This window comes from Lygodium microphyllum, chromosome 6 (assembly GCF_053477565.2).
Source record: "Lygodium microphyllum isolate KBCC chromosome 6, Lygodium_microphyllum_v1.1.10, whole genome shotgun sequence".
Taxonomy (NCBI): Eukaryota; Viridiplantae; Streptophyta; class Polypodiopsida; order Schizaeales; family Lygodiaceae; genus Lygodium; species Lygodium microphyllum.
The window spans coordinates 4,735,631-4,761,895 of NC_141140.1; the positions used below are offsets into that span (position 1 = coordinate 4,735,631).

The 26,265-nt window shown below is 42.4% G+C and overlaps 1 protein-coding gene across 3 annotated transcripts in view; it reads left to right on the forward strand.

Moving 5' to 3' along the window:
- The window catches only part of LOC148034250 (protein TONNEAU 1b-like), a 122,930-nt gene extending 104,147 nt beyond the window's left edge, over nucleotides 1-18,783 (forward strand). For 2 of the 3 annotated variants that reach the window (XM_087680475.1, XM_087680476.1), the window contains exon 9: nucleotides 18,223-18,434. In XM_087680475.1, the coding sequence (XP_087536601.1) occupies nucleotides 18,223-18,289 (67 nt within the window). In that variant the 3' untranslated portion in view covers nucleotides 18,290-18,434. Of the gene's footprint in view, nucleotides 1-18,222 lie in introns of all 3 variants that reach the window. The other variant, XM_087680477.1, reaches the window with a different exon arrangement.
- The last annotated feature ends 7,482 nt before the right edge of the window (nucleotides 18,784-26,265 follow it).

Genomic DNA, 26,265 nt, shown 5'->3' on the forward strand with positions numbered 1-26,265 from the left:
ATTTGCAGATAGATGGTCAGTTTGAGGAAACAAATTCCAGAGTGTTAGATATTTTAAGGTGCTATGTTTCAGAACACAAGACACAATGGGAGCAATATTTGCCCTTGGTTGAGTTTGCTTACAACAACACAGTGCATAGTTCTACAAGCAAAGCTCCATTTGAGGTGGTTGAGGGTGGCAAGAAGGTACCACCTATGTTGCAAACTAAGGAAAGATCTTTGAGGTTGATCGTTATGTGGAAAACTTAGATGTAGTCTGTGCAAAGATAAAATATGCACTTCAAAGATCGCAAGAAAAGCAAAAGAGGGCAGTTGATTGCCACAGACGTCCTTTGTAGTTTGTAGAGGGCAATTAGGTATTTTTGCGTTTTGAAAAGACAAGACTGAAAAAGATAAAAGGAAGAGAAAGATTGTATCCCAAATTGAGTATGAGATACTATGGTCCCTTCCAGGTGTTGGAGAAGATCAACAATGTGGCATATTAGCTGAAAATTACCTTCACATTGGCAGATACACGATACCTTTCATGTCAGCTTGGTAAGGCCTTTTCATGGTGATGTACCAAAGGATATGTCTGCTGAAATTCAGCCTGAGGTTGAGGAGCTAGATGATATTTTGGTACCTGAGTAGATTTTGGCACATAAGGAAAGAAAGGTCAAAGGTAAAGTTTCGAGGAGATACTCCGTGAAATTTCAGAATTATTCACAAATGGATGGAAGAGGATGACTTGGCAGACCATCCTCAATTTTTCAGCTCTATCTAGATGCCTTTCAATTAGCAGCCGACTTTAGCTCGAGCTTCGTCTGGTTCAACAGAGCAAGGGTTCAAAGTATTGCTTGATGCTCGAGGGGGAGGTAGCACTTCGACTCCTCCAGTTATGGACAACTCTCGTATGTAGTGGATCTCGGATGTATTCAACATGCATCCAAGGTATTGTGCTGACAGTATGTTTGCCATGAGGTCACTACTTAGTATACTAGTCACTGTGAGATGCATGCAGATGAGTATGAGTTTCACTTGGGCACTGGAACTATACTTTTGCATCAGCTTATGAGCAATTTGGTATGAAATAGTTTCAGCTTAGTTTTGGATCAGCTTGAGAACCGTTTATGGCCACTTTTGCAATTAGTTTTGCATTAGTTTTTGCATTGATTGCTGGTCAGTTTTTGCAATGAGTTTGTGATTACTTTGGGGTCACATTTGCAGCAGTTTATGATGAGTTCTTAGATCAGCAAGTGATTAGTTTATGATTAGATTATGCTCAATTTTCAATGGTTTACATTTGGTTCATGGACAGTAGGATATGTCATGATGCCATTGATAATTTAGGCTTGGTTTATGCTTGGTTATGCTATGCTATGATTTGGTTTTGCCAAATGAGTCGAGCTCCTGAGAAATAGACATGTCACATGATAATTTGGCAATGTTTTTGAGATTCTTTGTGAGTCTTATATTATGTTATGTTGTCTGGTAATTTTCAGCATGTGTTGGGCATATGGAATGGTTGAGTAGCAGTGCGCAATCTTGTGTTAACTATGAAACCTTGTGGAAATTCTAATCCATTATTTTGCTTTTGATGCATCTGGCAGTGCAATCGAGGACAATTGCAAGGATTTTAAGGAGGGCTATCATGCGGACATGTATTTTTGAAACCTCATTTAACATATGGATTGATTTCTAATGACATGGTTAAGTAAATGTTGCACATGTGAGATGTAACTGGGGTTAGAGTAAATTTACAAGCCCAGGACCCGAGAAAATCATGGGATGTCAAAGGCATATTGCTATAAGTTATGTTGCACAAGTACTTGGTGGTATCCAGTGCCTGTTGTTGGCCTGGGTCATTCATTTGGCCATAAGTGTCAGTTGTTGGTGACACTAGAGAAGTGACATTTAATGGTACCTAATACCAATTTGATGGTCAGAGATGACGCAGAGCCACTTAAGAATAGAAGTTGCCTAGCCAATTTAATTATTGGCTAATCATATATATTTTTTAGCATCGGCTGCCACTTCTCAAAAATGTCCATGCAAGACTGAAAAATGTATTTAGAGACTGGAGAGAGGCATTTTAGTGCATTCAACTTGCAAGAGAGAGGGAGGAGATGCCGTTGGTTTGATTTGTAGGCATAGGGAAACAACAGTAAATGACTGATTTTCTTTAGTTCTTTGCATCTACAAGTTGTTGAGACAAGGCAACAACAGCAAATGACTGATTTTCTTTAGTTCTTTACGAAGAATGTCTGAATTTTCTCTCTCCTCAGCATTGTCTCTCATCTCCTAACCTTTTTACAACCTTGCTTTGAAGATTACAGCATTGAGATCACCAGAGGCTGAGAAATTTCAGATTTCTGTGTTGTAAACCCTAATTTGTAGTAGAATTTAGGATTTAGTAGTAGCCTTGGGAAGCGTGCCAGAAATTGGAAGCTCCAAGATCTAGATTCACTAGAGTTGAAGCTGTGTTTAGTTAAATTCAAGTGGAGGGACCAACAAATGAATGAATTCAGGGCATTTTCCATCTCCATCAAAGTAAGAAAAGGCCAATTGACTGTTCGTATCAAGGGGCAAATGAGATTGTAGACTTGCTAGCCATTTTGGATAGCAAGGGGAATTAGAATACCGAAAGGGATTGGGAGAATCCCATTGTGCATCAACTTTTCTTCAATTAAGTTAAAGAAATACCGAAAGGGGCGTAAGTTTTGGAACCAAGAGGGTGTCCATTGTCCAAGATTGTAAGTTATTTTGCATTTCTCAGTTTTATAATAAATTTTACTTCTCTAATCAAGGAATTACCACCCATCCACAGAAGGAAGGCTGGTTAAAGAGGTAGTTGCAGGATATCAGTGTTTTAGGGCAACCTCCTCATGCTTAGCATGGCGAAGGCCCATTAGCCATCTCTATTTCATTTCTCTCTCTCTCTCTCTCTCTCTCTCTCTCATGAAAAAGTTTGAATTAATGAATATGAATATTTAGAAATGGCTTTGTAGCCAATGATGCAGACTCAAGTATAGTAGAAAATTACACAAGAAGCTGAAAGGGTACAAGAAACTTAGGGCTGTCTTGATAGGAGAAGGGAATCATGGAGCGGGCACACTAGGGTGGTATAGATGATATCCATCCATGGAGTAGCCACATCTCTAAGGAGTACACCATTAGAGATCGTGGAACTAACTTGCTATACTAACGATCGTCAAACATGGTTCACATGACCATGAGTACTTGCAATTGAACAAAATGTGAATGCATTGTGTTCTCTGCTAGATGTGATACTCATCGCCTACAGAGAGAGGCTCCACTGGGGTGATACCTTGAACCAACTGGTATGAGTGTCATGAGACTAGATCTCATCTATAGAGAGATGTGGCATTGGAATATGCTATCCACAGATAGGGACAACTCATTAGAGGCTTCATGTGGTGGAAGAAGAGAGCATTCTTAGCCCAGTTAGAGAGGGACTCGTACCAGTTGTTCCTCAGGGAGGATTCTAGAGAGGCCAAGAGAATTCTTAGAGAACATGCTCGAGCACATCAATTACATCCCCTGACACATGGAGAGTATATGCAACTAGTCTCTACACTATAGCAGGTCAACATCCCTTCCGTAATCCACCAAAGCCTTGCTGAGAGACCACCACTTTCCTTATAGAGAGTAGGGTCCATGATACTATTGACAGACTCAGTAGAGGCAAGGGCCAAGGCACATGATTGTGATGGATTAGTAGTCAATCACTTCATTCATGTTAAGGACTTGGTGGCAGGACTGTTAGTTCACATATTTAACAAAGCCATATGCAAAGGCCTCCTAGAGAGCTAGAGCACAAACACTATTGTGGCTCTCCTCAAGTTAGGTGATACTACTCTACCCAGTAACTATCAGACTATTATGGTTAGACATACATGAATCACGTTCTATGTCTCCATTCTTGAGCATGAGTTCAGAAATTGGATAGAGAGATGGGGTCCTAGAGCTCAAGGGTAGGTTGGCTTTAGAAGAGGCTTCTCTACATTGGATCATATCCTCACATTGAAGTGATTATTGAGGGTAGAGCTCATGATCGATAAATCTATTACTGCTTTGTAGATTTTCACAAGGTCTTTGACATAGTACCAAGTGATAGGTTGATACACAGGCTATATGCTATTGGGAGTGCTGAAGGATCTCAGTGGGGGCATTCCAGCACTATATGAGAGGCTTCCTAGTAGAGTATGGACACTTGAAGGCCTTTCAATGCCAGTTCATTGCACCATCGGGATGAAGCAGGGATGCCTCCTTTCTTCAATATTGTTTGGCCCATACAGTGATGGGATTGCTGATATCTCTTAGGGAGGAGATAGAGAAGCTCCATTAGTTGTCACTTTGATATTGTAATGTGCCTATCTAACGAATATCAATAGCACATGTTTTAGTGGCCCATCAAGAAGAAATCAAGATCATTGTCTTTCGAAACTTCTTCGAATAACGGGACATTCGTAACATTGAACTACTTAAGTCTAACTAGGAAGGGAAGGTCCACCTCAACTCCACAAGGTTTGACCTAAAAACGAGGACCTAATATAAGATACCACGATCTCTTATCAACCATGTAGCGTTAGCTTCTAAGGTGACTACACTTGCCATCATCCCTCAAGCCGAAGCAAGCCATTGCCACGCTTGGTTCAAAGAGGGAGAGAAACAAGGGTGAGCGATGTGCATTGACCCCTCTACCCATGAGGTATAGTCTCAACCTCAGCTCCCCTAAAACGGCACTGGTTGTGTTCTAAGATGGCACACTAGGACAACCAATGTTCATAGCCCCTCTAGCTTTGCCTAATCTAAAATTCAAATTATGATGGAAACCTCTTGACTAACTGAGATCACCGTGCCATTGGAAAGATCTGTTGGGGATCTAACCACCTGCTTCCCATAAAACAATTTCTTTAGTTTTCTAATTAATCTAGCACAACTTAGTCAGACATATAGAAATCACCTTCATTAATTAACCCTTTGTTTAAAACAATGTTCTTTCACATAAATTAGGTGTGGATATGAATACAATTTCAAACAGTCTTTTGAAAACAGTATCAAACTTAGTGTTAATCCATAGCTTCTCCAAGGTGCAATGCCATATCTGCATTCTGTCCCTTACACCAGGATCTGTATTCAAAGTACTTGGATACCCATGTCAAATTGCCATGGGTACAATCCACCAATCTGCCCATAGCTAATGTTGGGGCCTTCTGAGAGAACCTATCTCGGGCTCACAAGGTTTCTACTCTATCTAAGTTTGGTATTAAGCACACGATGGAAATTACAGCTAGAGCCCCACTAGTTTCCCCATGCCTAGGGAGAGACCTCTCATCATTGGTGCCGGTCCTAGCATCCAAGACAAAACTGATTCTTGGTGAGGGAATCTCGGCGAGAGACTTAGGGTTCGTCGACTCATTGCCTTACAAGTTTTTCCAAGGTTCAATAAAAAACAAGGCAAATAGTTTGTCATTTAGGAAATCACCGCTTTCCAAATCAAGTAACATAGCTTCTTAATACTTCAAACAAGTATCTTCATGCATCAACATTCCCTTTTCTATAACAACTACAAATCCTATTTAAAATGTAACGATAGTCTAACAATCTCTTGTAATATTCCACAAAAGGGAAATAATGAGTTTATCTACTTAAGAGACATATATACAATCCCGTGCAAATCAAGATGATATATCTTGATGCCTTTCCTATATCATAGGGCTTTGGTGCAACACCTTATCATGCACAATCACTCCTCTATTATATTAAAAAGTACTTTTAAACACAAAGAGAGCACCCGAACTTGAGTTGGAGCAACATGGATATTGTTTGTATGCACCACTTCTCGTCTAGCTTTCACATTTCTTCGCTTAGGGGCATGCTTCTTGTGCAAATTCTTCTAAGATATTCTTGTTATACTTTCTTTCTCAGGTCCTTGCTGGTCCTCAAGCACTTGTTTGCCCTTGAAATTGTGACTTAGTAAAGTAGAGGGAATGATGATCTTTAATGGGTGGTAAAGTTAGGTTAGAGAGAGGGGTGATACAAGATTTGTGTGGAGAGTAGGCCAGTGAGAGTATGAAAAACAGGGTAGTGATGAGGATGGAGGATACGATATTAGGAGTGTATGGAAAGGGAATTGTCGATGGGATTTCTAAACCTTGTCCCTTTATTTTCACTCTTTCCATCTCTAACTCGTACTCTTTCTCTCCTCTATATTTTCTTACTTCATCTCACTATCTCTCTCTATTTTTCTCTCTTTCTACTATATGTATACAAATATTTATATATGCATATATACATATAGATATATGTATATATACACATATATACATATACGTATATTATATATAACACTCTCTTCTTACTGTTTCCCAATATCTTTTTTTTTTTCGGTAATGGGTAATTTAGCTCCCACTCACACACACACACACACTCTCTCTCTCTCTTTTGTGAAGATGATTGAATTAAGTAGTAAATATTTACATTAGACCATCAGGCCAACATTCTCTCTATCTCTCTTTCTTTTTGTTACATCAGACCATCAGGTCATTAGAGAAAGTGACGAAAGACTACCGGGACTTTAACACAGAAGTCACATAGAAAGAACATTTGGAGTAGAGCAAACAATAGCCAGCCAGGGAGCAGCAATGTCAGGAAGAACCAGGTCAGCTGATATCATAGAGGAAATCTGCCATAGCACTAAGCCTCGAACACGGGCCACATGACCATGGATGCTTGAAATTGAATCAAAGATAAAGGCATTCCGAGTACGCCAAATATGCCACAGCGCAGTCCATCTAAGGAAATGGAAAAGATAGGAATAATCAGAATGCAAAGAAGACATAGAGGGCAGCTTTTCCATAATCCACGAACGGGGTGTTATCCAGTGTTGAGTTGCCGAGAACCACACGTGGGAAATAAAACTCCAGATCTGTCAAGCAACGGGGCAAGAGACAAAAAGATGAACCAATGTTTCATCACATGTAGTGTAGAATACATGACGACGAGCAGAGATCTTTCGAGCACGCAGCAGCTCTCTAGTTGGAAGACCACCAATCAGCAGTCTCCACATGAAGACTTTACCCTGATACGGAACCTTGGACTTCCAAGCTAAATGAATCTTTCCTGCCACTTCTTTTTGCCATCCCGAATGTGCCATAATTTATTAACCTTTGTAGTGACTCAGCTCTTGGCCTCCACCATCTAATGATATATCTGGTTAGCAGACCTCTTTTTGAAATCATCCGGAAGCACAAACCTCCAGTCACACCATGTATAAAATGGCTGTAGCACAACAAATTGTATGGATAGTTGACTCAATAGGGGTTACAGAGACATTTGGATGCATTATTTTCTTATGTAGTGGATAGTGGGCTTTTAGTGAACCGTAGTAAAACCAAGGTTTAGGTGTTTAATACTAAACCACAATGGGTCACAAGATCAACATCGAAGTTCACATATGGGTAGAAGGAGTTGGAGTATGTGGATTCTTATACATACTTAGGAGTCTTGTTTACAAGTCCCACTTTCTCTATGCGAGAGGCAATAGACACTAGACTCACATGAGGATACACTTGATTTGGAGAGAATGTGCTCTTAGGTACAATTTCAAGAACCCTACTCTAAGTTGTGGCTCTTTGATATGTTGATCACATCCATACTATTTTATGGAGTACAGATATGGGGGCCCAATCCTGATCACCACACACCAGTTAGGTCACACTTATGATGGCTGGAGGTTGATGGAGAGACCTCTTGTATCTATGATCTCCAAGAAGATTAGATGTAAGGTCTTGTCCACACTCGAAGATGGAGCTCTCCGATCAAGGGCCTAGGTTTCTTTAGTGAGTACCTAGCTCTGATACCATGTAAAGAAATGCTCATCTACAAAATACAAATACAATCGTATGACAAACACTCATATTGATAAATAAATATAGCTAGGGTCATGGTAAACACAGAGACCATACACACAAAAGATAATGAAATTGAAAAATGAATGAATAGATACAATGCTGAATGCAACAAACACATTATGCAAGGTGAAAATTGACCCCTAAACTCCCATGTCCGGAGGACCGGGAGTGGAAGAGTGTGTCGTACTCTCACAAATGGTGGCTAATTGTATTACTCCGAAGATGTTTACATCAAAGTACGTGTGCTCAACATTCTAGTCGGAGCTGAAACAAAGTCATAAAACAATCATATATACAAGTCTCTCCAGGCAGTCTTGGGGGTTTTGGGGAAAGAAGCCATGGAGGAGTATACCACAACCTAGGTTGGCGGGCCTACATTGAATGAATAGGTTGTGGCCACCCTAGGTGAGTAAAAAATGAGGACGGTGGAGCTCCTTGCGAGCCTAAGAATGCCTTGCACCTAGTCCTAGTAGTTTTGGAGGGAGTAGATGATGGAAGTCCAAAGCTCTGCCAAGGTTGTGTGTACGGATAGGCACTTGTTGCCAAAAATATTTGACAGCATGCCTTCCAAATGTGGCATCATGTGAGGCCACCAATGATCTGCCACATCTTTGCTCTATTGTGGTCTCCAATACCTAGTGGATGAATAGTGCATCCAAGCCAATCATAGCACAACTTACTTCAATGATGAAAATTGTGTCGTGCATCTTAGCCCCATACAATAGGTGGCAGCCCTGACTAACTGCCTGCCAACAAAGGTCCCCCCCAAGATATGCACAGATTAGGTGCTACATGATGGAGAATACAACGAGCTCCTCTCTACACCAATTGTGGTGCCTTGCATGACTAGAGGCAACACTTTGGAGTTTCCAAGTACAAGTGTTGGTAGGGCTTGGCAGACTCCATCATGCTGCATTTGGGTCAACGAGTTGACAACCCAACCTCCATGTGCGAGGAGCCAAGGGAAGTATGACACCTTCCGTGGCCTCCAACTATCCCGTAGGTGTCACCAAAAGGTTGGTCAGAAGGCATCCCTAATACTATGTTTGGCCAATGCCTGCTATGGGAGGGCACCAAACTCTTGCATCAGTATATGTCTTATGATCTTGATTGTATAGGCCAAGAAGCTATGCGGTTTCTTGGCAACTATTGTGGCCGGCCAAAGCCACTCTCTAGGGTCCTACTCTAGCTCATCTAGAGGCCCACTCTCCCAAATCTAGAGGTGCCATTCCTGGAAATTAATCCAGGATATGTATGGGTCCAGCACCAATGTCTTCCCTGGAGTATGATACCACAAATCCTCCTCCAGGGAATAGCTAATAGATTCTTGTCATGCTGACCTTTGTCAAAGACTAGCTGCTCACTGGCCTGCACTATGAAGAGACCATTGTGAGAGGCACCACCCACTCTACTTGTCACCTGTAGGGGGATACCCATTGATGAGAACCTAACTGTCCGCACCTCTCCACGCTGCACCGGCTCTATGACGGGAGGATACAACCACTCTTGTAAGATCAATGCATCAATCTCCCTTCTCCTGGCATCAGCTCCCTGCTAGCAGCCAGATGCCTTCTGTAAATTCTCTCGATCCACTATCCTGTAAATCTGTTGCCATACCCTAAGTGCAAGCAGGGCCAGCCTCCTGGCTATCCCACTAGATGTGAGGGTGCTCTCCAATTTAAAGCCTATCACAGTCTCAGACCTAGGGGTCCCAAACCACAGACTGTTGGTCAATCTCCTCTTGACAAATGGGGCCTCTAAACGAGGGCCTTGTGCAGGCCCTGTCAAATCTGTAGCAAGCTGCAAAGGAAAATGGATCTAGGTTGCATGCTTTGAGCTGATGTGAAGATCCATCTCAAGGATGGTCTTTACTGCCCATCTGGCTATGGTCTGCACTCCTACAAGCCCTCATGGAGGACTTTCCACATCTGATCACTAGGCGTGAGCCTATGTACCACTAGCTTGCCCATCAGGGCCAGACTTGGATACTTTGGGTCAATTATCCCTAGCCCCCCTGTGAGCAATATGATGATAGTTACCAAAGCCACCTTGGCACAAGAATTTCTAGACCCATTGGAACCATCCCAAAGAAAATTTTGCAGCAGGTGGCATAGTTGTACCACACATGACAAGGAGGAACACCAGCAGGAAGCATTGTACTAGGCTCCCACCAGGATGAGTTGGTTGACCACTAGGACCCTACTTGCGAGTGAGAGGCGAACCATGCTCTAGCAGGTTAGCTTTGGCTTGATGGAGTCAAGTATCGAGATTAACTGCTTGGCTAGAGTTATGCCAATCCACTTGGAATCCAAGATATTGTCTGTCCCCTTGACACCCATTTGAAGCCCAAGTGGGTGCTCTACTTGGTGCTCAAATCTGGATCTGTAAGAAAATCAACTTTCACGAGTTGATTTTGGCACTTGCAGCCATGCGCAAGCTAGTCTCACTTTCTCTAGCATCATCTCATCATTCTTGACATAGAGCGCCGTGCCATCAACATACTCTGAATCTACCAGCTAACTCTCCTCCCTCACAAGAAGCATGAGGCCCTGTAAGCCGCTCACTCCCAAGCAGAAAAAGTAGGACATTGCCTTCGCAAAGTGTAGGAAGAGATATGGGGCAAGTGGACAGCTCTGATGAACAGATCTCTCTAGCCAAAACTGAGCCCCCTGTTGTCATTCCATGAGTACCCTCTTGGTAGTTGCCCTTCTAATGCAGACATGCTGCTGATCCATTTTTTGGGGAAGCTGAGCTGTGCCATGGTGCCCTATAGGAAGTCCCATCATAGGCCTTCTCAAAATCTAGAAGCATGCCCATCCTCTGGCTGCAATGTGAGTGCCCACTTAGTGGCCTCAAAGAAAGTGAACATGTTATCCATGATACTCCTATCCTAAACAAAACCTATCTGTGTCATGAATGATGTCTGGGAGGATGGGTTAGAGTGGGCTGCAAATCTTCTTGGCCAATGCCTTATATGCCATTTTCAAGGTAATTGGTCTCCACTATGGGAGCTTCTCGCTTGACCGCCAAAACCCACGGACTACTTGTTGTTTCAAGCGTTTCAAGACAAGTGCAATGGCTACCTCTCACATAGCTGTATGTGCTCTCACACCTATGAGTATAGTGAGCTTATCTCCATGCTCGATCGAGTTGCCTACTGAGTCCTACCACAAGCACTCCAGTAGTCCATGATCCAAGGTACAAGCTCAACCAAGCTCGATCCTGAAGCTCCAAGCTCCATGCTCCATTGCTGCGCGCTAGACAAGAGATGAGAAGAAGAAGAGAGGAGAAGATGGAGAGCTTCTCCACCATGGTTCCTCACCCTCACACACTCACTCCCTCACTCCCTCACACTCCCTCTCTCAAGACTAGCTCAAGCAAGCAAGAATAAGAAGAAGAAGAAGAGAAGAAGAGAGCTAGTTTTGGCTACACAAGAATGAGCTTCTTCATTCACTTTTTGCCTTTTTACACAATACCCGAATCCCCCTTGGGCATTCATCCCTTTTTTACATGACCGGCCATTTTAGCCTAGGTCCTCTTTTTCCTATTTTCTTCCTATTCGCATTGTGTCTTCACCCATGCCTGTCTACATTTATAAATTGCACAGGAGGGAGCTTGACGTTCTTTTATAAGGATTTAGAGTGCGCTTCTATATTTAAAATGTGCCTTTCCGCTTTTACGCTTGCCCTGAACCTTTAAGGCTGTCCTTATGTTTTTGGCCTTTTTTCCTCCTTTTTCTTTAGCCGGACCGCCTTTTTCCACTTTGCCCTACATATTTTTAATTTTCTTTTTGCTTTCTTTGCATTGGGGTTAACATTACCCCCCTCCTAGCCGAGTGCTAGTCCCATGGCATTTGTGAGCACTCGTTGATGAGGGCTCATCATTAGGCCATCGTGCAACTATCAATACTTACATTTAGATTAAAAAAAGAGTGGTGGGAGTCGGGCCTCTTTTGCCGTGGGCTTTTGTTTGAGCAAAATCCTAAGAATCCTAAGATAATCATATGTGGTAACGGGGTTGGGGCAAGATGAGAACTAGTTGAGGAAGTGTGTGATGGATGGGCAGATGTCTCGCTCAGTGAAGATTAGGCACTCCTCTGGGCTTTCTGCATTCACATTGTAGATCCTTGGAAAGTCGTACCTGCCATATATTTCCTAGTCGTAATCTACCCTCATTCTCCGCGGATATGGCATGTAGGTAGGGTTGTTTTGCTCGTTTGGTATGGTGCCGTAGAAGGCCATCCAAGCATCAAGGTTGGTGTCCTAGACATGTCGCCACCATTGTGGTTGGGCTTCGTATCCATTGACGGTCTTTGAAATCTCCCAAACCTTGTCTTTCCAATAATCTCGAGCTCTCTTTGCCACCTTATGGGGTGTTTTCTTCTCTCCTCTGTCCACCTATTCCCTAGCCGCTGCGCAAACTTGATCACTTGCTCCATCACCCTTACAAATAGAACTCTGTCTAAAGAACGAGGATAGCGCAAAGAGAACTCGAAGGGTCGGATTTGATTCTCCCATTGCTCCCAAATAGGCAGTTCTTGGGCCTAGTTTACAGGGTGGCATTTCTCTCTTTGTGGAACCTAGACCTTAGGAACTTGCTGCGGTCTTGCTTGGAGTCTCCTTTGTGCTAGCTCTACCTGCTCTCTCTGCCTGTGCTTTCTTTTCACAGCCCTCTCAGGAGTGGCTTCCTCACTCTGCTCTTTTGTGTATGCTTCGCTTATTTTGCTGGGCTCGGCACTTGCGGTTGTTCTTCTTCGTCTTGGTCTTGTTTGAAGTCTAGCCCTTCTTCTCTTGGTAGTTCGGTTGGAGCTACAGTGGGTGGTTGAGCTAGTTGTTCAGGCCTCCAAATCCTAACTCCTCCAGCTCCTAGCCTAGTCTGCCTCAGGTGTTGTCATTGTTGCTCTGTCCTTAGGCTGGTACTCTTTACCGGCATTCTTTCATGGCGGCCATATCTCATGGCTCGTCTTGTAAGTTCTAGATTTCTTCGCAGCCCTTTCATGGTATCTTCACCCTTAGCTTGAGTCACATGTAGGATTGTGTTCAGAAAGGCCTGTTGTTGGACCTCAAGACTTGCCTCCGTTGTTTCTGCTCTTGCCAGTGTCATGATTCGTTCGCTTTCTGCCAAGGCGAGGCGTTCGACGAGATCTTTGAGTCTTCTAACGGTCTGTTCCTCCCACGCCTTAGCCTTTTTGCTATCCTCTCTACGCCTTGATTTTGGTACTGAGATAGCATCATGGCCATATGCTTTTGCTCCTTTTAGATTTTAAGCATTTTCTCTTTTTGCTGTTTGAGGCAGTTTAGTTGCTCTGCTAGTCGTTCTCGTTCTAAGAGAGCCACTTGAAATTGGTTTCCATCTCTATTAGTTTTTTGGCTACCACTTGGTCTCTTTGTGCCTTGGCCTCACGTAGTTTCTTGAGCAGCTCTTCCTTTTGTTGTTTCTCCTTTCTGCACTCTACATAGGCTTGGGTCCTAACCCTTTCTACCTCCTTAGTGAGCTCATCTATGATTCTCTTTAGCTGGTTGAGGTACTCTTACATCTGTTCATTCTGCTTTGCAGGAGGGTTCAAAAGTCCTCCTCTAGTATCACCTATTCTCTGCTTCCCTCGCCATGGGGCTCTTTTGCAACTTTCTCCTCCGTTTTCCCTTCTATTGCATGTTTGGCTTCCAACTCTTCCCTCGAATCACTTATTTGCCTTTGCTGGATGGATGTTTGGTGTGTTTTTTCGAGTTGGTAGGCTGAGAATGTTTCCTTTTTAGTTTCTAGCTCTGCCAGTGCTACCTTTTTCTCCTCTTTTATTCTTTCTAGCTGGCTTAGGAGTCCCTGGACGTACTCATCATATTGCATCGACCATGGCATGGCCGAGGGTATGGACATGGTTGAGGCTTTCACCTTGGCCTTCTTTGGGTTATTCTTGGACTCAACGTCCATAGTGGCAGGCCTCTTTGTTCCTAGTATGGGGGATCCTTCAATGGGTGTTGGTTCAAGATGCTACACCGTGTTGACTAGGTATTGCACCCAAGCCATCACGTTGCTTTGGTCCACTGCAACATCTATGGTTTCTTGGGTGGTAGTAGCGGTGGCAACCATGATGGGCGGTGGCGGTTTCCAATGGGGCCTTCCCTTTGCCTTCCACCATGGGTCCTCTAGTGGCTTTTGCTGTTGCGGAGCTGGTTCTAGGCGCATCATCTAGGCTCCTTCTGGCTTGCTCTTTGGTGCGGAAGGGTTGCTCGACCAACAGCCTAATGGCAAGAGCCATTTGCTTATCCTCTTCTCTCCTTAGTCTTTCTTTCTTCTCTTGTTGCTTGTTCCTTTTGTTCTTCCTCATCCTTTGGCATTCTTCTTCTACCTTCCGTAGGCCTTCCTCCTCTTCTTCTGGCTTTTTCTTCTTGCTTGGAATTTTTAGAAAGATTTTCTTTTGGTTCCCTTGGCTTGATGGGACCGAACCCTTTCCACTTTGCTCACTCACGGTCCTTTCACTAGACTTCTCCGGTTGCTGTTGAGCTTGGGGTTAAACTCTCTTATTTCTTGAGGTTCACTCTTTTTGCCTTCTCTTTCTGTGGCTTGCTCGCTTCTTTGTTTCCCACCTTTCTCTCTTTCGGAGATGTTGATGGGCTTTGTGGGAATAGGGAGAGGTGTTGCTCTTGGATGGGGGATCCCTCTAGAGTCTCCTCTACTTCCTCTTCCCTTCCCATCTCTCCCATAGCTTCTTGGATGATGGCGGTCAGTATCCCTCCAAACCCTATCAGGAATGCTTTTGATGCAAGTATTTTTCGGTCCAATTCAGCTATGGTAGCTAGTGACTTCCCTCTTGCAGGCCTCTGGTTTGATGATAATGCCTTTGCTGATGATTTAATCGTCTTGCGGACATAGGCATTTAGGTTTACTTCATCTAGGGCCCTTGCTACAATACTTTCAAGCATCGACAATGGAATATGAGCCATGAGGGTATTGTATCTGTGACTAGAAAACAGGGCATGCACCATCTTGGCTGGATGACAGGGTTAAGGATGTTTGCTAGACTGATCCCGTCATTGGTGTGAACCTTTGTCTTGAGCATCTTCAATATGCTATAAACGTTTCTCTTCAGTTTCTTCCCTTGTGTGTTGGCCAACCCTAAGGCCTTTTCCACTATCTTTGGGCCAAGCACAACTTCTATCCTTTTAGGATAGCCTTCCTTCTTGATAGTTACCATACCATTGTTCTTCCGTGTGTCAAAGGTTCTCAAGAATTCGATGAATTTTCCGTGGTTGATCTTCTGGCCCACCTTCTCTATGTATCTACGGAGATTGCACTGGTGGATTATTTGTCTTACCACTCCTTCCTTGTTTACTAGCTCATCCAAATTGCTGATGCTGTGGTACTTCAGATGGTTGCAAACTTGTGTTTCAGTGGCCAATCAGTACCTGCTGTGCTCTTCCTCTAAGAATGGAAGTTGGCGTGCCATCTGGAGTCCCTGATAGGGCACAATAACTTACAATTAGCTTCTTTGAGAGTACTTTTTGCAAACAAGGAAAAAGTTTAAGATTGAACATTATGGAACGGTGCGACGTTTCAGTAATAAGGAATAGAAACTTTTTATACTTCAAGCAGTCCACGCATTCCAAGCATGAATTCCATAAAAGATTTTCTTCAAGTACGAGTTCCTTTTATTCATTCTTTTTTGCTTTTGAACCCCCCTTTTTTTAAAAAATTTGGTTTGAAGTTCTGAAGTTCAAGTAATGTTTTCTTTTCCACCGTACTCCCTCCCCTTCTGGAATGATGAAAATCCTTCCTATGATTGGAGAATGAAGGGTTAAGGACATTAAGCACATGCTTGCTGTGCTTTTACTTCGTCATGAGCCAATTGTAGAAGTTTGGGTTATACTTCAAGTGGGCGTGACTGTCCATGATTTGAGGCCTATGCGTATGTGTGTAAGGTAGGTAAGGACATCGGTTAGGTAGTCTCCAGAGTTGATCTTGCTGGCAACGTGTAGTTCTTTCCTAGTCAAGAGTCGATCCAAATAGGGATGGGCCATGACATGTTTCTCTAAAGGTCATTCGTGCGTGATAGCAAAGACTTTGAACGAGGTAGGAGCCACATAGGTGGGGTCGTACTCAGCGGTTTTGATTGCACGTCTTTGCTCGATGTTGGTCATAATTTGGCAGCCCTCTTGTTCCCATTGGAGATGTAGAAAATACCATCTTCACAGAAAGGAGTCCGAGTCGGCTAGCTTTGTCAACTCTTCTAGCTCCTGGCTTGTTGTAGAGACTTTGCTCCTGGGATAGGATGTGTTCAGCCGTTGTGTGTGAGCTTGCTCTCGAGAGATCTTGTTGGCGATCAATTCCTTGGCTACCTCAAGAATCTTAATGAACACAAACTCATATTCCTCCCAAGTACATGGTAAGGAGTGCACTTCCATTACTAATGTCTCGTTGAGGAGGCTTAAGTCCATTCGTTCATAGCTCTTGGCTAGCGTGGTGAATGTGGTGTCCAAGCATCTGATACAGGTGACGAGGTTGTCCCTTGTATTTGCGGCTAGGTCTGAGGCCAACATAAGGATGGATCTCCGCTTTTATAGGAGGGTCTAAGGCTTGCAGAAGGATAGGGTTTGGTTGAGCTGAATAGCTCAACTACTGATGCTTGCCTCATCGATGATTCAATGGGGTATTTGTCGGTCACTTGTGTGATGGATTGGTCTTGCGGCTCAATTGATGTGCTGCTCTCTACTTGTGGGTCCAATGGTCGTGCGTAAGGATATTACAGTCAAATTCCTCGTCAATAAGCACGTCAAATCCCTCGTCAATAAGCACGTCAAAGACGTGTGTCTTTTGGGTAGTCACTGATATGCGTAGGTAGGCAGGTTCTACCGTTTCCTCGTCCTCTTCCTCAAGCTCGGTGATAGTGGCAACTCTCACGTTTACAAGGGGTTCTAGCATTTGAGGCTTGTGGAGTGGATGTGTTGGGGGGTAGTACTTCTTAAGGCGACTGCCATTGAAGAAGCCTATGCCCTCTTCTTCTAGGGTCTCAAGCTCTATGTTGCCAGTTTGACTAATTTTGCGGACTCTGAAAGGCCTCAATTCTCTAAACTTCATCTTTTGCTTATGGCCCCTTACAGAGTATAGTAGCACTAGGTCGCCGTGCTCAAAATCACGTTGTTTGACATGCTTGTTAAACTAGCTCTTGCGTCTTGCCTTTTCGCAGATTAGCACATGGGTGGCTAGGAGTCGGGTCTCAAAAAGGCGTTCTATCTTAGCCAGGCGTTTTGTCCATGCCTCCTTTCCATCCGATCTCTCTTGTACTGCCACTTTCAAGCTTGGAACGAGAAACTCCACTGGCAGGATCGCTTTGATCCCGTAGGTAAGCTTGAATGGCATTTGTCCTACGGCCATCTTGTAGGTTGTTCTGTAGGCCCATAGTGCTACCATGAGTTTATTATCCCAGTCACTACGTGAGGCAGACAGATGGCTGTAACTCATAGTCTCATAGGTCATTTTGACCTTTTGCAGATATTAATACATCATTTCATTTCTCCCCAAAAAAAAGTAAAAAATGGGCCGGTTCTTGCTCTTTTACTGGTTTGCCTTGTCTTGCTGCTATTATGTCAACCGTTTTCCCTTTCTTAAGCTTGATTTGTGTGATCATTAACATTGGGCATGTAATCCACAAGAAGTGGCGGTAAGCCACAAAACCTTTAAAAGTCCTAGTTGAGTGTATTTGAAGTCTTGTGAATGTACAACAAAATTTTTTTGTTGAGACTTTACCAATGTGTTTGAGTTATATTGAAAGGTTTGATAATTTTCAGCTAGACAACCACTACCTAGACAAGATTTACCGTGAAATGTGCAATAAAATTAACAAAAACAACAGTAAGCAAAGCTAATTAGAGCTATTGAAAACATTATATATTTTATCCAGTCATGGTTATTTTATGAGATTGTATAGCTTTTATGCTAAGCTGTTTTGCATTTAATTTTCCATCTGACAAGAAATTTTGTGGTGTTAATTATTAGGGCATTAACATTTTCAGGTTTCTTGAGTTTACAAAAGTGTTCTCAATTGTGTCATGAAACGTATTCCTGCTCCCCACATGGGTTTAACCCAACTTATGTCTTGTGTAGATCACATTCCCTGAAATGGTTTTGCTAAAACTTTTAACGTTGAAGAGCGTGTGCCTCTTTTGTGAAGGGTCCAAATAAAAGTGACTTTTTTACCTTACGACTAATGCCAATTTTATCACTGGTTTAAACATATGTGTGCAAATGTGAACTGTGCAAATGTGGACTTAATAGGATGCGATTGGGAATTGATGGCTTGTTCGTATCTACAGGAGTTTGGAGGAGGTGGTTGAAGAAGAGGATGCTTGCTACGAGAAAGAGAGCTCTTCTTCTGTATAATTCAACCCAAAATATAATGTCCTCAGCGGAAGCCATAAGCCACTTCCATGGATGCCCCATTTTGTGTTTGAACTCATTGTGGATAAGAGTATGGGAGCTGGCAATTGTAGCAATGGCTTCTCTACTGATGTGCAAAAATAGGAGAATCTGAAATCTGCTGAGCTCTTGATCTTTGTTCTTGCAATTTCTAGCTCCTTAGGTCTATATTTTTGTTCATCGAACCACTAGCTCAAGTCTGCTAGCTTAAGTCTAATTCTTGTTTGTTTGAATGAGTAAGAATACACCGTAGAGACATCCTATGACAGTTATTTAGAGCAGGTTTGTTCCAATCCCTAAATTGCAGAAAACCGAAACCAAGCAAGTACACTATTTTCAATGTATGCTTGCAAAATAGGATGGGCCTAGATGGTTTTCCTCTTCTAAAATGATTTGCATCAATAAATGTTGATGCTGAAGAAATTGATGGCGAGATACACCTTTGAGTCTTGACTTGTATCCCGTCCAGACCTTTTTAGCAAGAAAAGCATTCTGAAGCTTTTTAATAATAAGTGCGAGTTTATTGAATATTCGAGAAGACACATCCCATGATGACCAAGTCGTCCTCATTCCTACACAGTTTTTGTGGCTATGGTACTTCCATTCAGCAAGTCTTTCTGGGAGCATCTGGGGCAAATCCTTTGGAAGAATGATGTTTATCATTCTCGGCCTTACGTTTTCTGACCTTAGGTCACCTCCAGGAAACCGATGGGTGGCTTGGGGATCAAATTAAGTTCAGTCTGAAATGGTTGTAGAAGCTCCAGATTTCAGGACAGCTGTGGGTGTGATATTGCGTGCATGGATCTCTAAGGCCCTGATGAGAGTAAGGTATGGCCAGGGCTGGATTTGTATCACAGACTTCTTTTTTGTGGAGCCAAAATTAGAATAAGAGCCTCAGATGTTTCTGAGCTACTGGTAGATGCTTGGAGCAAGGCGTTGGTTCAGTTGGAATGGTGGCCTTCTGAGAAGGGGGATTCTTCCCTTAAATATGTCTACGTGGTTTACAGCAGCTGTCATGGTGGATACTAAGGAATTATTATGGATGAGTCCAAAGAAGGTGCTGCAGCTACACTGCAAAGGTCTTACACAATGGAAAGACTTGGAGGACTCATGCAATCTGGCTTGGATCTCTATGGAAGAGGCTAGGAATAGATTTTTGTTGACAGAGAAGGAAAGGGACTGGCTGGTCCTCCCTATCCAATTGGTGCAGATCACACCTACTTATCTCTCACCATGGCCACTTCACCATATGCACAAGCACTAGCTATCACATATACTCAACATACCACCTTTTACTACACACGAGCTAGCTGACATATATATAGTCACCATGTATACAGTGGTCTTACCCACTTTGAACACGCTGCTTCTTTGGCAACACTCACCTCCCACATTAGTCCATCCTACACTCAGCTCCTGTCCAGAGCTTTCCACGCTCCACATATACTAGGGGAACATGTTTGGCTTGGGACCATACCCCAGAACAGATGGTATGATGAGTGCAAAGAGCTCTATAGACACTTCCAGATCTGGAGAGGACTAGGGCAGATCTTAGAGAGGGGGGACTCATAGACTGATGAGAACTCTGACCCACCGTACGAAGCGAGCATATAGTATTGGGATTTGTACCATCTATTCATGAGCAGGGATGCAGTCACCGTATGGTGCAGATTATGTGAGCTAGCTGACCCACATCCATAGGAGATCCAGAGATTTGGCACTTGTATGCAAAGAGGTTATATGATGTGCGATACTAGTCTGCCAACCCCACACCCCACAGAGCCTTGACCTACCACATCCACCTTCACACATGATATGGTAAAAAAAGCCATTGAGCATCTACATCATGGATAATTGATGGATTATACAGGTATACAGGGTGAGCACTCCTTGCATTTATGTTAAACAAGGCACTAGTGGAAGGTATTCTAGAGGACTGACTATGTACACCATTGTGCCTATCCACAAATTTGGAGACATTATACATCTAGGCAACTACATGACTGTTATGGTGGGGCACACACTAGCCAAGATCTATGAAGTAGTAATGGAGGCCAAGTTGAGAACCTATGCTGAGAGACAGGGATTGAGAGCTACAAGATAGGCTTGATTCAGATGAGGGTTCTCTACAGTAGAACACATCTTCACCTTGAGAGCTATGATTGAGTAGGCAGAAGCCAAGAAGAAGAGACTACTGCTTTGTGGATTTCTGCAAAGCATTTGACATGGTTCTATGAGATAAACTACTTGAGAGGCTCCAGACACTTGGATCCCATAAAACATAATCTAGGCATCTATGTGTTATATGAGAGGGTGGTAGGCCGAGCCAAATGCCCAAGATGACTTTTAGATGTGGTCTCTACTGAGATCAGCATGAAGCAATGATGCCCTCTCTCTCCTACATTCTTTGGACTCTACATCGACGAGATAGAGCATTTCACATGAGTAGAAAACGGGGTTGATCAGGTAAATTGGTCTCTATTATGCCTTGTACTCCTGATATTGTCTTGGTCTTTGAGTTGCAAGAGGGCCTACAGCAATATCTTCATTGTACATGACTTCTACACACAGCATGTATTGATCGTTACTCTTGGGAAACCAAGATCCTGTTCTTCCACACGCCCCAGTATGCAGGAGATTGGTCCTCACTCTAGAAGCAAGATAGGTAGAAACGATGGCTCCATATATCTACTTGGGAATCGCAGTTTACCATGTTTGTTGGGAGATTGCACATGTAGTTGGAGATCCAGTCACAAGAGGATATGCTACACTATCCATGCTAGAGAGACAGTGTCATTAGGCACAGTTCCATGATCCTCGTAGACAGAGGTGGTTATTTGACACATTGGTCGTAGCCAGCCATGATGCACGGAACACCAATTTGGACCCTTGGCGTGGATACATAACTATGAACTCCAAATTACCATGCTCTCATGGGTGATGCACATCAAACCATTTGTACCACATGAGATCCTTAGAGCAGAGTTTGCAGCATCCCCCATGATGATAGAGGCTCTCTTCCAAGCCATCAACTATATATACAAAGTATGAGGCATGCACCCAAATAGATTGCTTAGGAGAGATTTTGAGACTTCCAGATAACTAGCAAAACATGACATGAGAGCTCATGGTATACAAAAGTGGATCAATGGTTCATAGGATATGGGATCGACATGGAACACCTCCCTTCTTTTAGTATGACCTTGACTCTCCCGTCATACATCTCTCTCACACAAAGAGGAACATGATTGTGTGACAATCTCTAACTGTTGAATCCCATGCCCTCACCTTACTCGTGCTCATGCCCCACTCGTGCCTTATCTTGGTGCTTCTTTCACATTGCAATCACTATCGTATGCTTTTACTATAGCCCAATAGTCCTTTATTACAACATCCTATCCTTTAGAAACAAATAGCATAGAACTCAACCCTAAATCTTAAATCCTAGGCCCTAAACCTTGAACAATGGAGTCAAGTAGAAAAAAGGGCAAATAGTAGCTCACAAATGCTACTTTTACTAGGATTATCATTAATGATACTTGGGAAGGACAATAAAGGAAGGTATGTGTGCTATATGTACAAGTGGTTGGGCTAAAAGTCCAGCAAAGTTCAAGGCCAAAGGATTTACATGGGAAATAGCCTTACAGACATTAACTTGGAGTGTAGGTGAAAGACCAAAGAAGTAGAATGGAATGGGCAAGAGCTCAAAGGAACATGTTCTCATTTTGCAACTTCTCCATAATGGAGGCTAATAAATTGCATTCTTGATAATGGACGCTAAGAGTGACTTCTTAATGCAAAGTAGAACATAAATAGAAACAATTGTGTTTTTGAGAGACCACCTTATTGCTACACTTAGGTAGCCCACATGAGGGAGTGTATACCCAAAATTAAGTAGCTAGGAAGGCAAGATTGCCATTTAAAAGGGAGAAAGAGTCATGATTTTGGATAACCACAAATTCACAATTTGAGATCTATGTGATTAGTGTGAAATTAGTAGTACAAGACTATAATGACTCACTAACAATTTAATGTTGTTACATTTGAGGAGACTTTCAGAGGTTGTGACATTACCTTCTATTTAAAGACACATCGAGGTTTGCATAGCACGCTTCCATATGTGACTAAATACATGTGGGAGTCAGTATGTAGGATGGAGACACATACTATGCATGACAACCATGGCTTACATGATGCCAATCTTGTTTAGAGAGGAACTATATCCATTAGTCGACATAATTTGTTAAGATGAGTAAGCTACATATAGTGGGCAAGGGTATGAGGTAAGAAACACACCTTGTAGATTGCCATATCCTACTTCTCTTCCATGATGTTGTAAGACTTTTTGCTAAGGGCCTAAATTGGATTAAGGATGGAATGATTGGCTACGTTAAGTGATAATAGGAACTCTTTTGTGCCTTTTGAATATATCGATTTTGGATGGTTTGAGCACATAGGTTTCTTATGGTTTTGTGGGGAAAAGCTACACACCTTCTCCCATGACTACTAGGGTTTTCCCTAGAGTCATGGGTATCTATTTTGAGATTTTTGTTCGATGCAAGACCATGATGATGTAGAGATTGGAGCCTCCTTGGGGTGTAAGTTTGGGGAAAGCATGAAGCGGTGGACGGTGGCCTAGTGGGCTTAGCCACTTGCTAACTTAGTAGGTATGTTGATGTGGCATAGCCATCCTAGAAAGTGCGTGATGATGTGGATATCAAGCTAGAGCAATCAGTGTGTGGCAAGGAAGTGAGGTGGCGATGAAATTGAAGATGAGAGACACCAACATGGTTGGAAAAGGCAAAATTATGGAGATGATGTTGACAATATAAGGTTGATGGCAAGAAAATATAGTGCGATTAGCATTGCTTATAGTGTTACTTTGCAAACTAGTGAAGAAGAAAGAAATAATCCTTTAAAACACTTTAACAAAGCAAAAGCAAAGTGGTGATATGGAGGTACCATTGAGTATAAGAGGGTGGTAGTAGTTGTGAAGGAAAGAGGTAATTATGAAAGTAGCAACTACAAGGAGGCAAGAAGGATGCAAATAAAAACTTTTGGTGGAGGTGCTAAAGGCCGGGATTGGAGAGTCACAAGTTTAAAGCTAGTTTGGAGGCAATTGTAGTGCTAGTGATGAGAGCATGGAGGTCAGAAGGCCATACATTCTCATATCAAAGGCCCGATGACTACTAGGATGCTCAAAGAAGTGTGGAAGTGGCTTGTAGAGTTGAGTCCTCAAGTGAAGGTAATCCAAGGGTTTCGACTTGCCCACCTTTTTGGAGTTATAGAGGATTGTGATGCTCATATTGTTGGTGTGTGAGCCCTAGGTTGAGAGTTTACTTTCTTGGATGAGGACTACAAGTATGGAGGTGCAAGTATATCTAATTCGGAGAGATGCTTTGTATTCACTACTTCCAAAGAGAAGATTGTTGGTTCTTCCATAGTGGTAGACATCAAATTCATTGAAGAGTGAGTTGTAATGTGGACATGCCCTTCTAATCTACATCCTATTCCATTGATCATAGCCATAAAAGTAGTGGTGTTGTACCATGTTTGTAGCTATAAGAGGCTACAATTATGATTTTTTGTATTCTATATAATTAGCAATGGCTCTTGTTTTGTTGTCATCTTACTTTGAAGCATGTGGTGATTTCTATTAGTTTTGGTGTTATTTTTGGGTGCTATTCCTTTTAAGTGTCATAATGTCTTGAAATAGGAAAATACAAGCTTTTGAGAAAGGGTTATTGTGATATTTTAATGTTATCACATTCGACCATTGAGTGCCATGTTTGATACATTGGAGTAGATGTGATAGGAGTAGGATTTGGTAGAGTTTGGGATGGAGTTATCTCACATGATGTGGGGAAATGCAAAGAGTATGGGAGGTACGTCATTAAGATGCATATCACACTTGGACTAGCTGTACTTTGTGGAATAACAAGATATCACCTTTCACGTGCATTCACATGCTATCATCAGACCTGGTTCCAACATGGTGGATTATGTACTAGCACCCACTCCCTATTTGTGCTCACTCTCCATGTCCATGATCTCATAGTCTCTCCTCTCTAGAGAGATTGTGGGTATGCACTCAAGAGTGGTCTTTAGACTATTGTATGATGACTCCCACATTTCACTACTTGAGTTCACACATCATTTGCGGGTGGCCTTACATGTAGTAGCAATTACACTCTTCCCTCGTGATCCACATAGTGAGCTTTCCTTGAGTTGACGTGTTGAAATAGCTAGTATGATGATGAGTATCGCTAGACTAGAACTTGCAAGGTGGCTTTGAGATCCACTATCCATGAACATAGAAAGCTACTCTTTAGACACCTCACATGGTTGAAAAAAAGGGCTTTCCTAGCTTATTTCAAGAGTGACTTGTACCAAAACTATTTTTGAGCCATGATTCTTACTTTTCAAAGGTTAGAGTTCAATGATGCCCTTTACAGCTCTCAAATCATGAAAACATCACACAACCAATCATTGCACAATAGCATATTAGTGTTTTTTCTATGATCCACCAACACTCTACATACAAATAGTTCCTTTCTTTACAAAGAGCATTGCTCAAGAGCTGATTGATAGACTTCACAAATACACGTTATTATGGAGAGTAGAGCCCATGGGAGAGAGAGCTACTATTGCTTTGTGGATAGCTTTTGAATGATAGTCTTGAGAGCTAGATTAATATGCATGTAATATGATATGGGAGGGTCTAGAGAGCTCATTTAGGGCATTCTAGCATTGCATGATAGGGTGGTTGGCAAAGTATGGACACATGAGGGTCTTTCAAGCCCTCTTCACTCCATCATTGGAGTGAACAGTATTAGGAATGACCTCTCTCGCCACTACTCTTTGGATTATACATTGATGACTTTTTTTATTACATCTCCATGGGAGGGAATAGAGGACGTTTGTTGACAGGTACTTGGATATCCCTCTTAGTATATGCGTGTGATATTATGTTGATAGCCAATTCTCCACATGGGCCACAAAGACATTTGGATGTGCTATACTTCTATGCATAGGATGTTGGATTTTTAAGCAATCTTGGTAAAACCAAGGTTACATTGTTTAATTTCATACTGCAATGGTGTAACAAAATAGATCACAATGAAAGATAACAAGGAACAAAGTACAAGAGAGACTAGGAGACAATGAAATAAATGCTTTTTCCATTTACAAATTCGATACAAATGATGGTTCAAGGCTTTGCCCACCTATGCACTTTTATGAGCTTTGATGGTGATCTAAAGAGGACAATGAGTGTAGAATGTATGTAGCGACATGCTTAATAGTTGTGTTACCTCTATATACAACAACCTCATTAAGCAAAAGAATATTGATCCAACACTTACTTTGTTAGAATAAAAAGAAGGTGGATATAGACCTAAGAGAGAAGGTCTATAGCCACATGAATAACACAAAAGAAAAAGGTAAGTAATAACAATTAGAGGATAGTGTTATGGAAAAATCTATTTGATGATAGTTTGAAAATGAAATGAAGAAAAAGTAATGATGCCTTGAAGAGGAAATTATTATTTTTCATTCTTCCTGGCCTTTCGCAATATGAGTTGCACCACTTTCATGAGTTGTTTCCCATAGTCTATCAGGTGGGATCTTAGTGTAGCTTCACCTTGAGAGAGGACATATATTGTACCATGGAGTTGATTTTTACTCCAACTTACCACTTTTCCCAAGTTCGTGCTTGGTCCCAATACCTACATAGGGGTATGACAATTGCCTACTACTCCATCCATGTGGACCTAACTATAGAACATGGGATTTGGTGTCTTTGCCATTTGGGAAGAAAGCCATTGGAACAAAATGGGTCTACAAGCTAAAATGGAATGTAGATTGATCCCTTGATAAATACAAGGCAAGGCTTGTAGCTAAAGGCTATGCACAGAAGAAAGGCATTGACTATGAGGAGA